At 39.0% G+C, this 18,708-nt stretch overlaps 1 protein-coding gene across 2 annotated transcripts; it reads right to left on the bottom strand.

The window, feature by feature from the left end:
• Positions 1 to 1,488: 1,488 nt before the first annotated feature.
• tbx20 (T-box transcription factor 20) lies at positions 1,489 to 15,320 on the bottom strand. Of its 2 annotated transcripts, none has more exons than XM_064343463.1 (8): positions 13,878 to 15,320; positions 12,135 to 12,369; positions 10,984 to 11,148; positions 10,027 to 10,135; positions 7,702 to 7,860; positions 7,207 to 7,282; positions 4,942 to 5,058; positions 1,489 to 4,595 (listed from the first exon to the last, which is right to left on the bottom strand). In XM_064343463.1, the coding sequence occupies exons 1-8, from the start codon at positions 14,002 to 14,004 to the stop codon at positions 4,255 to 4,257; spliced, it is 1,329 nt and encodes a 442-aa protein (XP_064199533.1). In that variant the 5' UTR covers positions 14,005 to 15,320; the 3' UTR covers positions 1,489 to 4,254. The 2 variants fall into 2 exon arrangements, with proteins under 2 accessions (XP_064199533.1, XP_064199542.1); XM_064343472.1 differs by having other exon boundaries at positions 4,942 to 5,054; positions 7,206 to 7,282; positions 13,878 to 15,318.
• Between the last annotated feature and the right edge of the window lie 3,388 nt (positions 15,321 to 18,708).

Here is an 18,708-nt window from a genome sequence, read left to right as displayed (position 1 = left end):
ATGAACAAATATACAATGGCTCATTTGTTTAAAAAAGGCTGGGGCCAAGAGTGGCTGTTTGCTAGGTCACATGACCCTGGACCTCAGAGTCTGTTTGGATCCCTGGGTCTTTGTTTTCATGATTATGGCAGAGCTATACAGTGCATCCTCAAAATACGACTTCTTTCAAATTTATGAGGATGTGAGGGCAACTTGAAAGAGATTGGCAGTCATTCATATCTCACTCTCCAGTAATAGAGAGAATACACATTTTAAGAGATAACTGGAATTATATCATTCATCATGTCCCAGGCACTGGAAGGAAGTGTTGTCATTTATTCACACAAAAAAATTCTAGGTCATCTGCCACAAAAATAATGTCATTCTGAACCATTGCAACGCTCAGACTCTTTCTTTTAGTCCAACTGGACTCTTAATTAATGTTAATATTTATCATTTAGTGCTGTGCAACCAGCTGTCTTTCCAACCAAAATTGAACGTTCCTTGATTCTATGTATTTGATTATATATTTGTTTTAAGTTGGAATTATTTATATATTGAGCTAGTGATGCCTCTGACTATTGGTACAGTGATTATCAAACTGACATTATTGATACGCAGAGGCACACACAGCATGGTAATTGTTTGCCATATAAAAGCAAAAAAGTTTTTCTAGCTGCTTTTGTGTGTGCCAGTGTAAATGTAGAATACTGTGGAACCTCATTTCTAGGGAAAGTGTAAACAGTAAAGTCAATCACAGGGCAGTCTTTTACTGTTGCACAGTACATAGCAAGCCATGAAAATAACCCAATTTCTATAACAATTAAAATTGTAGCAAGCTATTTTGAGCATTTTACATACTTGAAACTGTAATGATTTTCTATGATGATGATGATGATGATGATGATGATTATTATTATTATTATTATTATTGTTATTGTGCAAGTGCACTTCATCAATGAACGGAATCGCACGTATTGCTGTTATACACCCATCTGAATATCGGTTCAGTTAGTAGTATATATGAGGATGCCTGCTCTGCCCATCCACTCTTGTCCCTGTAAGTGTGTGTACCATGTCTGGCCACTTGAGGGCAGCATCATTCACTTTTACCTCCCATCCTTGGATGCGGTGTGACACATGCTGAATATAACGACTCTTCTGAGGTCAGCAAAAAACCTGTCATATCTCCTGTCATTTCTATATATCAAGACAAGGGAAACAATACAAATATACCGGCATGCAAATAGACTGAGGTACAGTGTTATACTATATTTTTAAAGAAATAACTTTCTTAGTTTTGAATTGGAGAACAATAACTTATTTGGAATTTTGCTGGATTGTGCATTTTTTTTATTGTTTTAAATTAATTTTGTTGTCACCCACCATTGAACCCCATCTTGCCACCCCCACACTGTGTGAATAAAACTCGTGATTTATCCTGTTTAACATATTTCCATAAATAAATACTGTTACATGCTAAATTTGCATTGAAAATTGACAAACAACTTAGAACACATTGTGACCTTTAATATAGAAGAGCACATGACCTCCCCAATGACAGCCTTCAAACTGGTTGAGAACCAAGGCCTACCACAATATTAGCCTCAGAACAATATTTAATAATGTATGTTTGATGGCATGCTCTAGGGTTGGTGTAGTAAATTTCACTCAGGTAGCTATAATTGTATCATCTCTGGCCTGATATGAAAATACACTCACACCACATCTTTTTAAAGGGTGTTATATTTTTTTCATGGCTTACAAATATCTATTTTAATGCCTCAAATTTTACATAATGCATTTTCATTTTCTGAGAGCAGAAATAAATATATTGCACTTAAAAAATCAACAAGAAAAAAATGACACATATTGTATGTTGCTCCATATTTAGGTTACATTTTACAGGATAGACCTATAAAAAATAACAAACAAAAAAACATACTAATTTTCTCCATCTCTTTTTGATGGTGTAACTTCATATATAGTTTTTCCTCCATGAACACAGGAAATAAGGAGTCAAACAGTAGATTGAAGAGAAGGGTCAATCTTAAGGTCAAAACTCATCTTAAATGCATACAAACTTCTATAGCATAAAATACAAATGCGAGTAATTCTGGTAATAAAGGGGAAGAAACACAGCAAAATAAAATGCAATGAGAAATAGCGGACATAAACCGATCAAGATAGATACACATTCCAGTGTGTTTTATTGCAACTGTGGACTGGTTTCAAGGCTCGTCTAAAAAACGCTGCTGCTTGCCTATTTCCTTTCATCTCTCCATTTAGTGGCTTGGGAGTTTATGCAACATTGGCAGTCTCCACAATTGTATACAGTGAACTGGAGCTTAAATTGAATGATTGAATTACACATTCTGGGCTTCATCAATGTCATCTTCAACTAAACCACTTTTTGTTCTTGAAAAAGCAGAAATCGAGTTAAGAACGAAGCTGAAAATGAAGACCTCTTTGTTTTTTTTTGTTTTTTTTTTACTCAGAATTGAGATTTTCAAAATCAGATAGTTCTTTCACACTTTTTAAAGAGTGATACATTTAAGATTGCACTATTATTCCATTAATAGGCAACACTGTATTTTCAAAAAGGTTAGTCCTGTTATCAGGATGACCATGAGACTTGAGCCACAGGAATGGCTCTCCCTACATTATATACCTCACTATACCCCCTCACACATCTCATCTCCTCAGCAAATGTCTTTGTGATAGCAGCTTAGAGAGAACATTGTGAACTTAATTATATGTTTGAAGTTTGGGGTTTCCATCACATTGAAGTAACTGTTGGTAAGACTGACAGCCCATTACAAATCAACAAGGTGTCCAGCAGGTATGATTCAAATGAACATGATTTCCCCCTTAATAGGGCACTGCCCCAACAGTCAATCCAGGGCTACCTTTATGTTTGTCCACAGAGGGCATGTACTAAAACAGTACAAGAAAAAATCTGGACTTGGCCAAGCGTAAGAAATACAAATATTTTTTGGTACAGAATTAGGGAAATGTTCAAACCTGCCAGCGTCATAAACACTTTTTTGGACAATATGCTGAAAGAAATAAAATTTCAAGTGTGAGCATCTAATAGACTGTTGATACACAGAGCGTAATTACAGGAATGGATTCCCTGTGAATGCATGCCCAAAACAGCTAACCCTTACCACAGGATGTGTGATTTTTTAAATAAAAGAGTGTTATGTGAAATAATTTCAAGGCTGTGCATATGCTAAGTATATTTTAGTTTGTATCCCACAATGAAATATTGCCAAAAGGCTTTGAATAAAATAAAGATTCTATGATGTGAATAAAAAACCTCATGATAAACGAGAGTCCAACATACTTCCTGCAAAGAGTGTATACTGTACCAAAGTAAAGAGGGGAAAGAGTTTTGATTACAACAAACCCTTTTTGTTGAAATCTTGTCTGGTTTTTTAGTGTGTTCAGCCGCAGACTAAAGACTTGAGCATGCTTTCTAATTTCTGGCACTAAGAAAGCTCATATGTGCTCTGTAGTGCATTTGTATCACTATCTATTTTTTTCATATCATAACTTATTATCATTAATAACATTTATCTCTGTAGATGAGTGCAAGGAAAGGGGAGGAGACAGTGCTGTTATGAATTTTGTTGTCGGTTGTTGAATACGGTCACAACCTCAATAAAAAACATAAGCCTGGCCAATTCAAACCCAGGCATGTTTCAGTGCCCCTACAGTAGGCTCTAGGTCTTCAGACAGCCGTATTTACATCCAGCGGTGAGTGCCTCCATTGCAGATTTACAGGTGTGGTCTGACAGTCTGACCCTGCGGTAGGTACAGTTCAGCTCTGTGGCCTGTGCCGGGTCAGGTGTGGGCTAAAGGGCTGTGCTGCAGACTTGCCCCCAGTGCCTCAGCCCAGGCCAGGCAGTGTCCCATACGAGGCGCCCCCTGGTGCGTCTCCCAGTTATTTCATTTCATTTTCTCCGCTGATAAACGCACCAGATCGGAGGAGGGAAGGGGGCTGTCGGTGCTGCTTTATTTGTCAGTGTTCACGTCAATCTCAATCGTCGTGGCAAATCCACATCCTGTGTCCGTGTCATCACCGGGAAGCTGTCACGAGGCAGCAGCCCCAGGTCGTTTAGGGTTCCTTTAATCAGATACACTATTTACAATGAGGAGGGAGGACGAGAGGTCTGATGATGGTGGCGATGATGAAGGTGGCAGTGAGGAGGATGCGGGCGGTGCGGCTGGGGGGTGTCAGGAGGTTTTGGGGGGGGGCGCCCCCGGGGTTCATACGAAGGGGGTCATGACCGTGGAGGAGTGGCGCAGTCCCTGTATGGCGGCGTAGGGCCCCTGCTGGAAGTAGTGGTGGTAGCGGGGCATGTGGAAGGAGGGAAAGGTGGGTCCGCTGCCCTGCATGGTGCCCGCCAGGGCGGAGGGGGTGAGGGGCATGCCCAGCCGGCTGTAGGGGGGCAGGGAGCCCTGAATGGGGTGCGGCAGGGGGCTAGCCAGGGAGGCGGAGCCTGTCCCCATGGCTGACAGCGACTGGGGGTGCTGGAACCCAGAGAAGCCGGAGGTGCTGGTCACCCAGGAGCTCAGAGAGAGGTTGTCAGAGGCCGTGAAGGCAGAACCTGGAGACAAGAGCCAGTGATTCAGTGCCATACTGACCCTATTCTGTGACAGCCAAGAGACAGGATTAACTGTGCAATGCATTTATAGCTTTCTGATTCAAACATACTGTCAGCCATAACTGGGTTGTGAGATTAATATCGATATGAACATTTATTACAATGCTAATTGTTTGTGGGTTTTGACATTTATTTAAAAACATTTTCGTTAGTCTACATTAGCAGTAAGAGATGGTTATTTGCTCATTAAGGTGGTCCTTGGCTCGTAATGACTGCTGTAGTTCATTGTGCAGCGAGCTTCGGTGCGTGCGTGCTGGGACACGCCCGTGGAGGACGGCGTGGCTCTTACCGCGCCCGTGGGCGGCGTGTCCGTCCTCGCCTGCCGCGTCCTCCTCGCCGGCGTACGTCCGTATCGGTGACCTGGCGTACGAGTGCTTGTGGATCAAACTCTCAACACTTTCCCTACAGCAGAAACCACAAGAAAATTACCCAAAATATATCTCTTTGAACTGCGCAAAGAAACCGCTACGAATGCAAGAGGGAATCGATCCGTTCACAACATTCAAGGATCCAAAAAAGGCCAGAGACAAAATTTAAAGGGCCTGTACTCAATGTACTAGCAATGCTCTTTGTCCTTACATTTCAGGAATTAATTTACGCAAGGATATATACCTCTTTTGAGTCTGGCACATTTAGTGGTCACTGCCATTACAAAGAAAATGTTGCATAAGCAGCCAAAACTCTTGCTTAATTTCACACAGTTAAGGATGAAGTGCATGACACTTAGATTTAATCTGGGGCTTAGTGTCTACCCTCCGGCTGGTTATTACAGTCTTTCTCGCATTTTTGTGACTTCACTGTGGTGCCAAACCAAGTGAAGAAAGCACTTATGTATTCATTTATTTATAAACTAAAGTTAAGGACAAACATAAAGCATTTTGAGATGTTCAGTATTCTTCCACTCTTATAGATTTTATCTGATAGAAGACTCTTTCGACTGTAACTATATTTGCAGTTGTGAGTCCTTTTAAAAACACTATTCCAATGGGAAGGATTCATTGATCCTCCAGTGCAGGCAATATTCCTATTTTCCCCCCAGTTCTCTCTCTATCAAAAGAATTCTGTAATTTATCAACATAATTTCAGGCAGTGTGTTATCATCAGAGGTATTGTGTGAACTGTAGCCTCCACCAATAAGGAGTTCCAAAAATGATTAAACATACATATCATATTCCAAACGTGGAGCTGCCCTGAACCCCTGAGATAATGAAAGGGTTTTCAATAGGCTGCGAGCGTCACTCACTAACGACCTGACAGACGATGATGGTTTCAGCTCTGTCTGCCGCTGCAGACGTTTCTCCATGACGGGCTTTTGAGGCTACGTACACATCCTGTCTGAGTCTGCCCAAGTTCTGTCTGAGATGGCTGAGCTTCCACATGAAGCAATAGCAGGATCCTGCTCTAGTCTTAAGATGTGCACATCTGGCTACACTGCGCTCATATGTAGCCGTGAATCAGCCTCACTCAAGTAACCACATTAGCCTCACTGGAAGAGTCCTGTCAGACAGCGGACAAGACAAGAGTGGCCTGCATTATCAAAGCCATACATTCATATTAGCTCCCCAATTAGGTTAGGAAAGTGCAATATCTGTCAGCATACGATATAAATATGTGTGTTTTTATCAGAGATGAGCTCCCAGGAAGTGGCTCACAGCACAGCAGATAGGAGCTGTTTTCAATCAGTTACTGGGACCAATTGAATTACATCATGTTTTAGTGCAGTAACCGACTCCAGACTAATGTGATTTCTGCAGGTCTCTAAAGATCAATTGATCAGATCTAATTCGTAACCCCCAAAGAGAGGGAGAAGGCTTTTGCCTGCTTTGTTGGCAGTATGAATTTTTGGAGGCTAGAGGAGAGGGGTTTGTATGGTTTCATTAGAGTGTTGATTTAAGCGATCATGCTCAGATTGGCTGTTTCAGAGGCAAACATCCCTGTTTTGGCTTTGGGTTATAAAATCACTGGACAGAGCTTCTGCTGCATGTGCACGTGTTTGCTGGTAAACAAAAACAATACCGAGTCACAGCATTATAGGAAAAAACAGAGAGAAATGAGGGAAAAAATAAACAATTCTGTTTTATACGGATGAAACATGATTTGTTTTTAAAGGTGCTTTGATTTAATACATCAGTGACTTTATCTGGTCATTAAGACAGACACACGCATGAACACACACACACACACACACACACACCTCAACTGATTCTGGTTCTCTGATTCTGTTTAGGGCCCTTAATGCTGAATTGTGCTTTAGACCAAACATGGCCTTTTGTTCAATCAAATTTTTTATTCATGCGTTCATTTAATAAATGACTTCAGACTCTATTTACTGCTGTCCATTAGCACATGCTCTGCCCCCCCCCCCCCCAATGCCGATCCCACTGCTGTCTTCAGCAGTAGAGCCATGGCAATAAGCACACAAGAGGCCGGAGACGCTCCCCAACCCGACATTAAAGAGCCTATACACTGCCAGCCTCCCCTTTCCCTCCCCCGCTGCATTTATCTCAATGGGAGGCAGAACACACGCAGCGTATGACATGGCCTTCCCAGTACCTCTCCATGTCAGTCAGCCTGGAGGAGTCCCTGAAGCCTTTGGCAAAGGGGTTACTGTCGATCTTCAGCTTGGTTATCTGCCAGACAGAGGAACCATGCAGCATGATTAGACCCCTTCACTGTTATCACATTCTGATGCTAAGCACAGACTAAATATTCAGCACAGGACCACCTCAGGCTGTAACAGTATGACTGTGTTACTAAATCAGAATAGAAATTTTTTGTATATAAAAAAACACCAAAAGAAATCCACAACACCAAAAATGATAAATAGTAAGCCATTACACATTTATAGTACATTTGCTTTTACTAGCAGAATATATTGTTACTACAACATAATAAGTAACAACTGAATTATCACTGAACCCCGGACAGTTTGCTGTGTGGTCACAGTACGCCGGGCCCTGACTGCAGAGCAGGCCTCTCCCACGGGCTCGGGCCCTGTGCTCGGACCCTGTGCTCGGGCCCTGTGCTCGGGCCCTGTGCTCGGACTCACCAGCTGGTTCTGATAGGCGGTGACCGCGGTGAAAACCGTCTCGGTGAAGACGAAGGTACGGAACTCCTCGGACTTGAGGTTGAGCAGCGAAGCGGTGTGGTCTTTCTTCTTGATGATGTGCACGCGAGGCTGGTACTTGTGCATGGAGTTCAGGATGATCTGGGGAGGGAGGGGGGGGGGGTCTGTATGAGATCAGACTCAAGAGCACCAGTGCCATTCTCCCCAGCCTCCTCCTTCCTTTTTCCAAACCACGCTCCACTTTACTGTACCATTCTTTTTGTGATAAGATAAAATACCATTTTGAAAATGCCACAGGGGTCAATTTAATCAAAAAAGTCAAAGCTACTCTAAGGACTAACAAAATCTGTGAGCCCTGCAAACTTTTCTCTTTTTCAGAAGCCAAACTCATCCCCGTGCTATTCTCACTCTCAACTAAAAAAATCTAATTTATACATTTTACTGTTTCACATGTAGCTTCAACATCCACTTGAATTAATGCTAAAACAGTGAGGAAGGCAAGGCATTTGAGCGCCGGGCTAGTGGTGGATTGCACATGTTTCACAGTGTACCCGTACACATCCACTCTTCCCTCTCCTGAAAGACGATTGGCCTTCGATAGTGACAGGTGCAAGGACACATGCACACTCTGCACAATGTCCGTCTCTTTGATCCTGGGCCAAGCTCACTGTCTCATCACCAAGCGAATCTCATTTTCAAATGTTCCTATCCTTTTTGCTGATGGTGCTCCAATAGAGTGGTCCATAGGTAAAGTAATAAGATGCAAAGCTACGAAGAAGCTCATTACCGTTTCTCATATTAGGTTTTTGATGTTAATGCATTTATGTAGTATCCCTCAATAACATGCTGTATGCATACCATACTGTGTGTTGCTTGAATATAGCAGACAAAACAACTATGCTTTCAACAGGGATTTGTGTCCATGGTGTTTCACTTGGATACCTGTTTCACCACTGTCCCGTTTTAAACATGGTCGAAGCAAATGAATTACATTTCCAACAGACTATTTCCTTGGATTTGTATTAACGTGACATGAAGAAATGGTCACATGTATTACTGTTTTCTGCACTTGCTCATGTACTTTTCTCTCAACTGGAAGACATTTAACCCGTTTTCCTTTAGGTATGTACCATTGTTTCGGCTTCTGGGAAAAGTAACCCTTATATATTTTTAAAAGATAACCACGTGCACGAGATAAGTCATTGTTACTTAGAAATGAATAGGTTACTTTATTGATTTGTAATATCCAAATAGCCTATAGTTTAAATAAATGAGCTGCTTTAAAATGGCTGCGAATGTAGTATTTCTTGTCGGACTAAATCACTTTCACTTTTTGCCTTGAATCCATTCAATAGGTCCATCTGTTTTACTTTTTTTGTCCTGTTGCGATAAAAATATGAAACAACCGCAGATATGTTAGCCCAAGAATGGCTGTAAGGCTGTGGTTTATTTCCATAAAGTCCAAATATTTATGATTTAAAAACGAATTTTACAAACGCACGACATTATGGGCTTGACCGAAAAGAACGCATTAAGTTTGATGTTAGCTGTGTTTTGTTGGATGTGGCCTAAACTACACCTTTTAGTTCGACTTTCGAGCTATAATTTGAAAACAAGCCATATTATGCACTTACAAGATACGTCCCCAGACCATGATTTTCCTTGTTCGCCATAAGTGTATGACCCCTTTTACACCGAATACAAGTCCTTTTTATTCGTTATGCTACCATGCTTTTCAACAAGCGTTCATTATCGAACATTTTTCAAACAAAGCCTATTCTGAATTTGCATTTCTTTCAGTAAATAAATATGCATTTATTTTATAATATGGAGAGAAAGAACAACCACCTCTATTATTATTATTATTATTAGTATGCACTGTATACGTGTAGTTAGTAGTGCTTATAATTACAATTTATAAATGTCAGATTATTTATTTCGCTGATTTAGAAAGTTGGCCTTCCATGAGTTTTCAATATATTTCAGAATTGGGTTCATCAGACAACTAATTTTCTTTATTATCCTTGTGCATAAACCTATGATCTCATCTATACTGGTTACTTGCATTGAACGGATTAATATGGTATCAGTTAAATCCGTTATATTGTGTTTAACTAATGAAACCGTCTATGTTCATTGTTTAAAGCGAAATAGCTTCGGGAAATCAAATTTGAATTATGCAGAGTGTACGTGAAACCTGCCTTGTGCTGTTTTCATCAGTTTGGGTACAAGCCAAGACTGTTACCACTTCAGAGAGAAATAAATGAACAGTCACAATAATCAACAGGAAAAAGCCTGAATACGCACATGGCCGTGCTGATCCAGCTCGTTGTTTGTAAGCTTCACTTTCTCGAAGGACACCATCTGCTTCAGCAACTGCTCGCCGGTAAAAGGGGAGTCTGGGTGCACGTACAGCCTGAAATTATAATGTATACATATGTAAATATTCTAACTATACATAGGCTGTATATGCTGCATCGTAAATAAACTACGATGAATTTGCTTCATACGCTGTTATGCATATTACAGCGTATTATACAATTTACTTCTAAATTTCAGAGAACAACTGCAGGACATTAATTACCAATCAAATACAAATAGTACATTCATTTAAATGCATTGTAGTAGGCCAGTACGAATTGATTGCCAAGAATAGTATTTTCTCGAGCGCCTTAACACTTTCAAAACGAACAACAAACCAAATCGCATTAGGTAGTGGCATGCCACTTCATTATTAATTACAAAAACAAGCCGCTCTCTAAATTGAGACCTAAATGGCAGCACAATTAACATGTGCCTTCTACAGCAACACAGTAGTTCAGAGATCCATTAACAGAATTGGAACTTACTTTCCACAAATTTCCAACCATTACACTTTTATTTCCATTTTAAATATAGCTACATTTTGTATAGCATTTTAAATATAGCTACAAGTTAATAGGCTATTAGATTATCAAGCAGTCGCTCCATGCAATTCTAATGATTCCGCACGTTTAAAACCGTACAAAAAGATCACCGGTCACACTAATGCAGGCTCTCTTCTATCAGCTGCTGAAAATATTGGCTTCACATTATACACTCTCTTATCTCTGTCTGAATTCGCGAATAGAGCAGTGGCGTCGACCAAATCAGCAACAAATATTTCAGTTTGCCAAAATAAAGAAAGCCTGTTCCCGTGCGTTATTGACGTACAATGCTGTGCCGAGGAAACAGAAAGACCCACGAGAAAACAAAGGAAACCGAAAGTTCAGAGAAACCACACACCGTGCTGGCAGAGGGGGGTCCGCTTTCCCTGCCACGAGCCAAGATGACCTGTGGTAGGCATATCGGTATCTCTTGTTGTCCACGGGAACAATGTCCATCAACACTATATATTTGGCATCCGTGTCCACCCCAGAGAAAGACACGCGGATGGTTGGAAACATTCTTCTGTTGGGGCAGGGGGGAGGGGGAGAATTGTGATGTTAAGATTGGAATATAATCAAAGTATTATAATATAATATTTCACAAAGGAACATACGTTTAAAAAAGAATGAGTTTCATTATTGTTTCTAGTTGAAATGTATTTAAAAGCAACAACAACAACAACAACTACTACTACTACTAATAATAATAATAATAATAGTAAGAAGAAGAAGAAGAAGAAGAAAAACAGGAAGATATCAACAATAATCATACAAAATAGATGTAATAGATGCTATCTACATTTTATAATAAATATGATGATGATGATTATTATTATTACTATTAGTAGTATTATTATCATCGTTATTATCATCATCATTATTATTGTTGTTGTTACATTGAAGCCTCGTACTTAGAATATTTTAATATTATCCTCAAATAAATAAAAAGATAGTATAAAATAACTTGGCCTAAAAGCTTAGATCTACAAACTCACATCAGTTTGTTCTTGTTATAGCTTAAGCTATCCCCGTAACAAAGACAACGTATGCTTCAGTATCCGAATTATAACATTATGGTCTGTTCTGAAAAAAAAAAAAATATATATATATATATAAATTATATATAAATATCCGAACTGCATAAATCCTTTGTAAAATATAGGCCTACTTCACATTTAGTTTTGTTTTACATGGCACGCAATAGCCTGTAAAAGTTTTGTGTAATCGAATCAGTTTCACGATTCAAATGTTATGAAATAATTACAAGTAATTGATTTAACGGTGTATTCTGAATGTTCTTAATTCATTGGATCTGTTTGTTTTCTCTTTACCAGTAGGCCTATGATAGCACGCTATTTTTGTCGTTTTAACAAAGCGGATGTAAATAATTTCAAGATAAAGCATTTTTGACTACCTAAAAATTTCTTCTGAGTTTGTACGCGTAACACCGATTTTTTATTATTATTATTTTTTTTTTGCATGGTGAAAATGAGAACAAGTCGTACATACCTGCCGGATTTTGTGATGATCATTTCTGTACCGAGTTCGTGAAACTTGTCCCAGAGTTCCTTGGTTTCCAGGCTGCAGCTGATCTTCGCCATCTCCTCGCTGGGCACGCTCGGTGTGGTGGGGATGAGCGGCTCCGTGCAGATCGGTGGTGTGTTTCCGCTGAAGTCAGCGTGGGCTTCCAGGCTGGACAGGTCTGCCAGGCTCTGGTTGCAGGATGACTTCTCCACGAATTGCTCTAGGAAGGACAACATCACAAGTTCACGTTATAATCATCTTACAGTAAACTTACGTTGAACTATAGAAAAGGATACGCTTGTGCGCAAAGTTGATAAAATCTCCTTTTTCACTTATATAACCACACGGTTATAATCGTGTATTAAACTGCAGAGCTTGTATCATTCAGTCAGTAATAATAATAATAATAATAATAATAATAATAATAATAATAATAATAATAGCATGAGAAAAATTAATAGTAGCAATTTTATTCACGTATTTTATTAATTGGCCTATTAAATCAAATTGAATAATATCGCCTCAAAACCATTTAGTGCAGGCCGACAGATTTAACAGAAAACAAACAATAAAAAAAAAAATAACACAAACAATGCGCGTGCATTCAAGCCGTTAAAAACAAACCTAAATTAAATTAAATTAAACGAATCTGTTAAAATGTGCTGGTTGATTTAAAATGGTACGCACTTTCACACTTTGAATAGGCTCCTGGAATTGATTTAAATACAAGGATGCCAGAATGTGTTCAGCACATTGATCATCATTGATGAATTATTCACATTATTTTTTATAATTATTGAGCCTAGATATTTCCACTTGATATGGGTTACAGTGGTCATCCCAGATATTCTGATTTTGGAGTTAGCTTTTTGGTTTGGTCGTAAGGTGATAGTTTTACAGTAGTCGACTTAGTCACCTTCATACCACACAATATCATACACAAACCTGGACGTATGAACCAATGGCGTCCTCCGCGAATTAACAACGCAGAACGAAGACATGAATAGGTTATATTTATAACCTTACGTTCAAAACGTGTTCTGCCAGTAATTTGGTTAAAATCAAACAGTGTTTTTTTCTTTCTTTGTATTTTAAAAAATATGGACTGTGCATGTGTGTGTCTTCAAAGCATTAAATTGAGAACTCAACAAACAAATAGTCTATTATGCTATCTGTTTAATGTTTTTGTTTTAGAACTCAAAACGTTACTTAAACTTTTTTTCAAGTAACATACTGTCTTGTAGGCTTGTAGGCTACTGAATGTATGTGAAGTGAATGACACGTGATTAGCCTAGTTGTTGATGTTTAGGGTCTACAATGTCCTTAGACTTACTGAAAACTCGTGTACACTACACTGTACTTTCATCAAATATAAATAGTAGGCATGGTATATTTATATGAAGGAAAGTTTTTGTTAAAAATGTAACCTTTGTTTTACCAGACAGGCAGTTAAGATCAGATTTCTTATTTACAATGACGGCCAGGCAAAAAGATGGTTTGAGACGCTTCGTGGCCTAAATGATGGCTAATATATTTTGCTTGAACGCTTCCTGCAGTTTTGAACTTTCGACATTCGGTTACGCAAAAATAGCATACCTGGATACACTTATATTTAACAAGAAGATGGTGAATAAATTTAGGAACGCCTTCGTTAACACTTCTATGAAGAGAAGATAGTTTAGCATCTGTTGTTCAGGTTGTTATTTCATTTAATGTATTCTTACTTACCCAATGGTTTGATGGTATTTTCTTCCGTTTCCTTGTCTTTCGTTTTCCCACTTGACATAAGAGCAGCGATAGAAAACGCATTTGCTCGAGAGGAGAGCTGAGGCTTCGGGGAGGACGTGTACTCCATGCTGGGAAGGTCCACTTCAATTGCAGAAGAACCCAAACAGATTTTGTTACGCCAGTTGCGGTGGCAGGCAACCTCTCTCAAAGACCGTAGAGTACGTAAAGTATATAAGAAATGAGCTCAAGTGCTCGATTTTTTAACAGACATGTACATGGCACACCATAAATGTACAGCACAGTTTCAAAGTTTTAGTTTTTCGTACAGACTTTGCCACACTGAACACATAGTTTGCGATGGTTAGCCCTCTGCTGATGTTCGTATTCTAGTCCAGGAGTAGCCGCTACATTGCAGCTGCTGGACACTTGCGCTGCCCTTAATTTTAGTTTCCTCTGAATCACTATCGCCCACAGCCAATCGGCGTATTGGGTACTACGTCACTCCTACGCTGTCCCTCCCGTCCTGCGAAATGAATCGCAGCGAAACAGCCAATTAAAAACAGTTTTTCTTCCTATTCCAGCAATTAGGCAGACTCTGAGGGGAATCTAACCCTGATCTGACACTTCTAGCCACACCAGATAAACCACCAGATTGTTTAGTGTGTGTTGCTAATGTATTTGACGATAGGAGGAAATGGTCTCGTACGCCAAGACGCACATCACGTTAAGTTCATGAAACTTCCATGTTTATTCATTCCGTTTAACACTCTGAAGTTGCTTTTATCGAAAATTCAAAATGTCCTATATTTCTATCTTTTTTGAGGAGCCAAAGTCATATGCGTTTTATTTCCTTTGGGTGGGCTATGAGTAGGAAAATATAGCGTCTTTATTTATTGGCACATCTTGATTATTCTTTTCAATTGATATCCGATTTGAATATTATTCTATGACTGCTACATGCAACAAATAATTTATCGTTTCTTTCCTTTGATAAACTAAGAGAGTCCGTGCATGGTATCATGTCCTATAAGTGATATTTGCACCCGCCCAAAGTTGTTGAACAAACACGTTCCAAATTAATCTATGTAGACATATAAGGTATCACCGTATCATCAGTAATTTATATCAAAAGAAGAGTCTTTAAATAAAAGTGAAAGAACCACTAGACATCGATATAACTGACAACATGCAGATTTATGCATTGAATTCCACATAATACAATAGCCCAGGGTAAGTCTAACTGAATGCGTTTGTCCTTAGCATCAAGTAAAGCATGTAGACCATTGATAAACTTTTTTTTCGATTCTTGCACAGCATAGTCAGAACAGATATTATTAAATTTACGAAGAAACGTGTCATATTACATTATAAGTGATAGAATGAATACATTTAAGGAATAATATGTCCAAATTCATTACTTAGTTTTAATGAAATGTTGATAGATGTAAAAATTAAACATTGTTATAATATATTTCATGCACATAGCCAACTGGTATTTAGTAGACTCTTATCCAGAGCGACTTACACAACTTTCAGAATTTTTACATAGTATCCATTTTTACAGTTGGTTAGATACCTTGCTCAAGTGCGGACTAGTGCCAGGTTAATCCTTTCTATGACACACACCACTGCGTCCTAATCTGCGCGCTCTTCTCTCTCCCACCTATTTCTGGAAAAACAGAGTGGCCCGCACGCTGTGTCAGACCGATGCGTAGCCTACGATTTAACTTGCTCGAACAGCGCAAATGGATGGGAGGTTCATTTGCGCAAGGGGACCCATCTTTTAACTTGGTTAGTAGCCTATTTCGAAGAAATTAAACGAAAGCAAATTGTAATATACTATAATAATTAATATCGCTTAATAAGATAGCTAAATAAGTAAACCACATTTACAGTTTGCACTGGAATGACCCACTGCCCAATACGAGACTGCTGACAAACTTTACATTATTTTATGCAGAAAAGTCATCAAGATTCAAGTTAATATACCGACTACTTGGTCATATAGAAACACAATTGATGACAAATGGTTATAGAGATAACAACGACAACAACAACAATAATAAAAAATAATAATCATCATCATCATCATCACCATGTTAACATGACTTCATAATCTGGAGGTTTACCAGGCGTACCCGTAATTGTTTTTTAATCGCGCACGTGTTGGTTTTCCAACATTTTTAACGTTTCGTCTGTATTTCCCCCTTTTCCTTTCAACTTCTGATAAGGGTACAAATCCTGTCTAGACGCCACCTCAGGTTTCACGAGCTCTCTTTGCTTGTCTAATTAATTACCCACGACCCCAGAATTTTGTTGCTGCCCATGGAGCTCGCTCGCGTCATCTACGCAGAGGTTCATTCAGATGCAGTTGCAGTTGACCCCAACTGACATGCTTCTTGCTGAGATCGGATGATTAAATAATTTGTTTTCTGCATTTTATAAATACATTGCAAATATAAATATAAATAATATAAATAGTAAATAATACATTAAACCATTCGAAATGCATCCCATATTGGTGCAAACCATCATTACAAACCACATTTAAGTATGGATCTTCAAGTAAAATTTATCCAATTAAAGTAAAATTATGGGCGTCCAGAGGCTCATTCTCGATTTATTTTCTTGTTTTTGTTTGTTGCCTTGGCATGACTTTACAGCCTTTCTATAATGCCAAAAGATTGAATAATGTAGTCGGTTGTTCGGTTTTTATTTCAGACAAAACAGACATTTTGCCCCCTTTAATCTCTCTCTCTCAGCTCTCACTCTCTCTCTCTCGCGCGCGCGCGCGCACACACACACACACACACACACACACGGTTCGTGATTTTCCTTAGATCCTGTTTTCGAAGATCCAATTCTCCCACTTGTCGCACTTAACGCCACACGCCTCTCGTATATAAATATATATTTAAAACCGCTGACTCCAGTGTTTCCGGGGTGACGAATCACCTCTCATCCTCAATGTCACTCAGACGGAGAGATGGGAGCTTATATAAACAAGAGCTTGAGATATACAGCTTTTTAAACCCATTAGGTGACTCTGAAATGCAAATCCAGTGCCGCAGATATATAATAAGGGACCTGGGTTGACAAATTAAATTACCTTCCAATTGCCAGTGGATAATGTGCTAAAAAGCTTTCCCACTTAGTGTAACTCCTTACTGAGAATTATTCACACATTGGGGGCTACTGTACCGGCGGCTGGCGGCACTTCTTAAAGACACAGAAAACCTTGAAACAAATTAGAACAAGGAGGTCATTGTCACAAGCACCGTTCAGGGGGAACAGCTTGTGAATGTGCACCGCATCCAGAATACTAACATAGAGGCATCTCCAAGCGCATTTTCTGTATGTAACAGTGTAAATAACTAAACGAAAGACTAGTCACGTCTTAAAAGGATTAAAACCATGCTATTTTTTATTTATACTGTTATTAAAATCATTTGCGTGGTGTCTTGACATTAGGCCAGCGTCTTGGTGTTAGGAAGTAATAGGCCTATGTTATTAAAATCCCATAAAATGCTAAATTTGGATTAATTGTGGGATATTGTGGGTGATTTGGTTTTGAGTTTTTGTATTCCCACGGTGTTGTTGGTCGTAGAAAACATTTAATTCGACGGCTGACGGCTTGTCATGCAATGGCAGTTTGAATGTGCCAAATGGCTTTAAGATTAATGCAAACTATGGATATATAACGGACGTGTTAAATTCCCCAATAAGATTAGGGTCAGCTGCGCGCACGGGCCCTCATAATCTCATTTTAAAAACAACCTATTGAAGTCCAAAGGTGCCCCCATTTTTTTTAATATAGCATAAGTACCATACGTCTACCATTGGTTTTGCCCCATCGCAACTTCACTGCGGTTATTCATGCATTATATCTGAGCATTTAAAGTATTTTAATCTTCTCATTTAACCAACATGTACAACGTGCTTTTTAACCCCACATTTCAGTCCTCTGTAGTCTTACAGTCTATCTGTAAGAACTGTTTTAGAAGTAGCCAAGTAGTCTACAGATCTAGTGGGGAAGGACAAGCGAGTTTGCCTATTTAGATGCTTGAATGCACATAGAAAAATATTATCCTTCAGACACCAAAATAAAATAATTAACATTCAGGAGACGAGAGAACGTGTAGCATATTGTATTTACCCAAATACAATACGCTATTATATCAAACTGACACGAAGTAGGCTTTCTGATATAATTTCTGATATTTCTAAATGCATTGCAATCTATTCCACCCCAATATTTTCCCCCTCCATATTTGCGAGGGAAATTTTAATATAATTTAATATATTCTTGTATTTATCTTTTGAATGCGCCAAAGAATGTATAATAGCTATGCAGAATAATAAAGAGAGATTTCAGCCGTCTGAGGGATGTATAATATATTTTAATGCAGACATTTTGGGGCTGAAGTATCGATAGCTTTCCAGGTATTTCGGTTATTTTCAGGCTTGATGTGCGCACTATATCAGTAAATTATTTAAATATTCTTCTGTAAACCTGTAAAGTTCTGTGGAGTTCCAGGGATCCGACTCAGTCTATAATTTGATGATGTGAATGTCGTATCGTGGCATTGACTAGAAAGTGCATATGGATCTTTATTACCTTTCCTTCATCACCGCCGGACCTTTTTTTAACAGCACCGAATTCAACCAAATTCATCATAGGCTGAACAAAACAAAACAAAACATGAAAAGACAGCTGTCCACTGTTACAACAACCATATAATAGCCTACTAATAGGCCTATTAATTTTAAAATTAATATTACGAAGAATAACAACAACATCAGCAATGACAACAACAACAACAACAACAAT

This window comes from Anguilla rostrata, chromosome 1 (assembly GCF_018555375.3).
Source record: "Anguilla rostrata isolate EN2019 chromosome 1, ASM1855537v3, whole genome shotgun sequence".
Lineage (NCBI taxonomy): Eukaryota > Metazoa > Chordata > Actinopteri > Anguilliformes > Anguillidae > Anguilla > Anguilla rostrata.
Note: the sequence above shows the minus strand (reverse complement) of the source record. Positions and strands in the feature narration are given on the sequence as shown.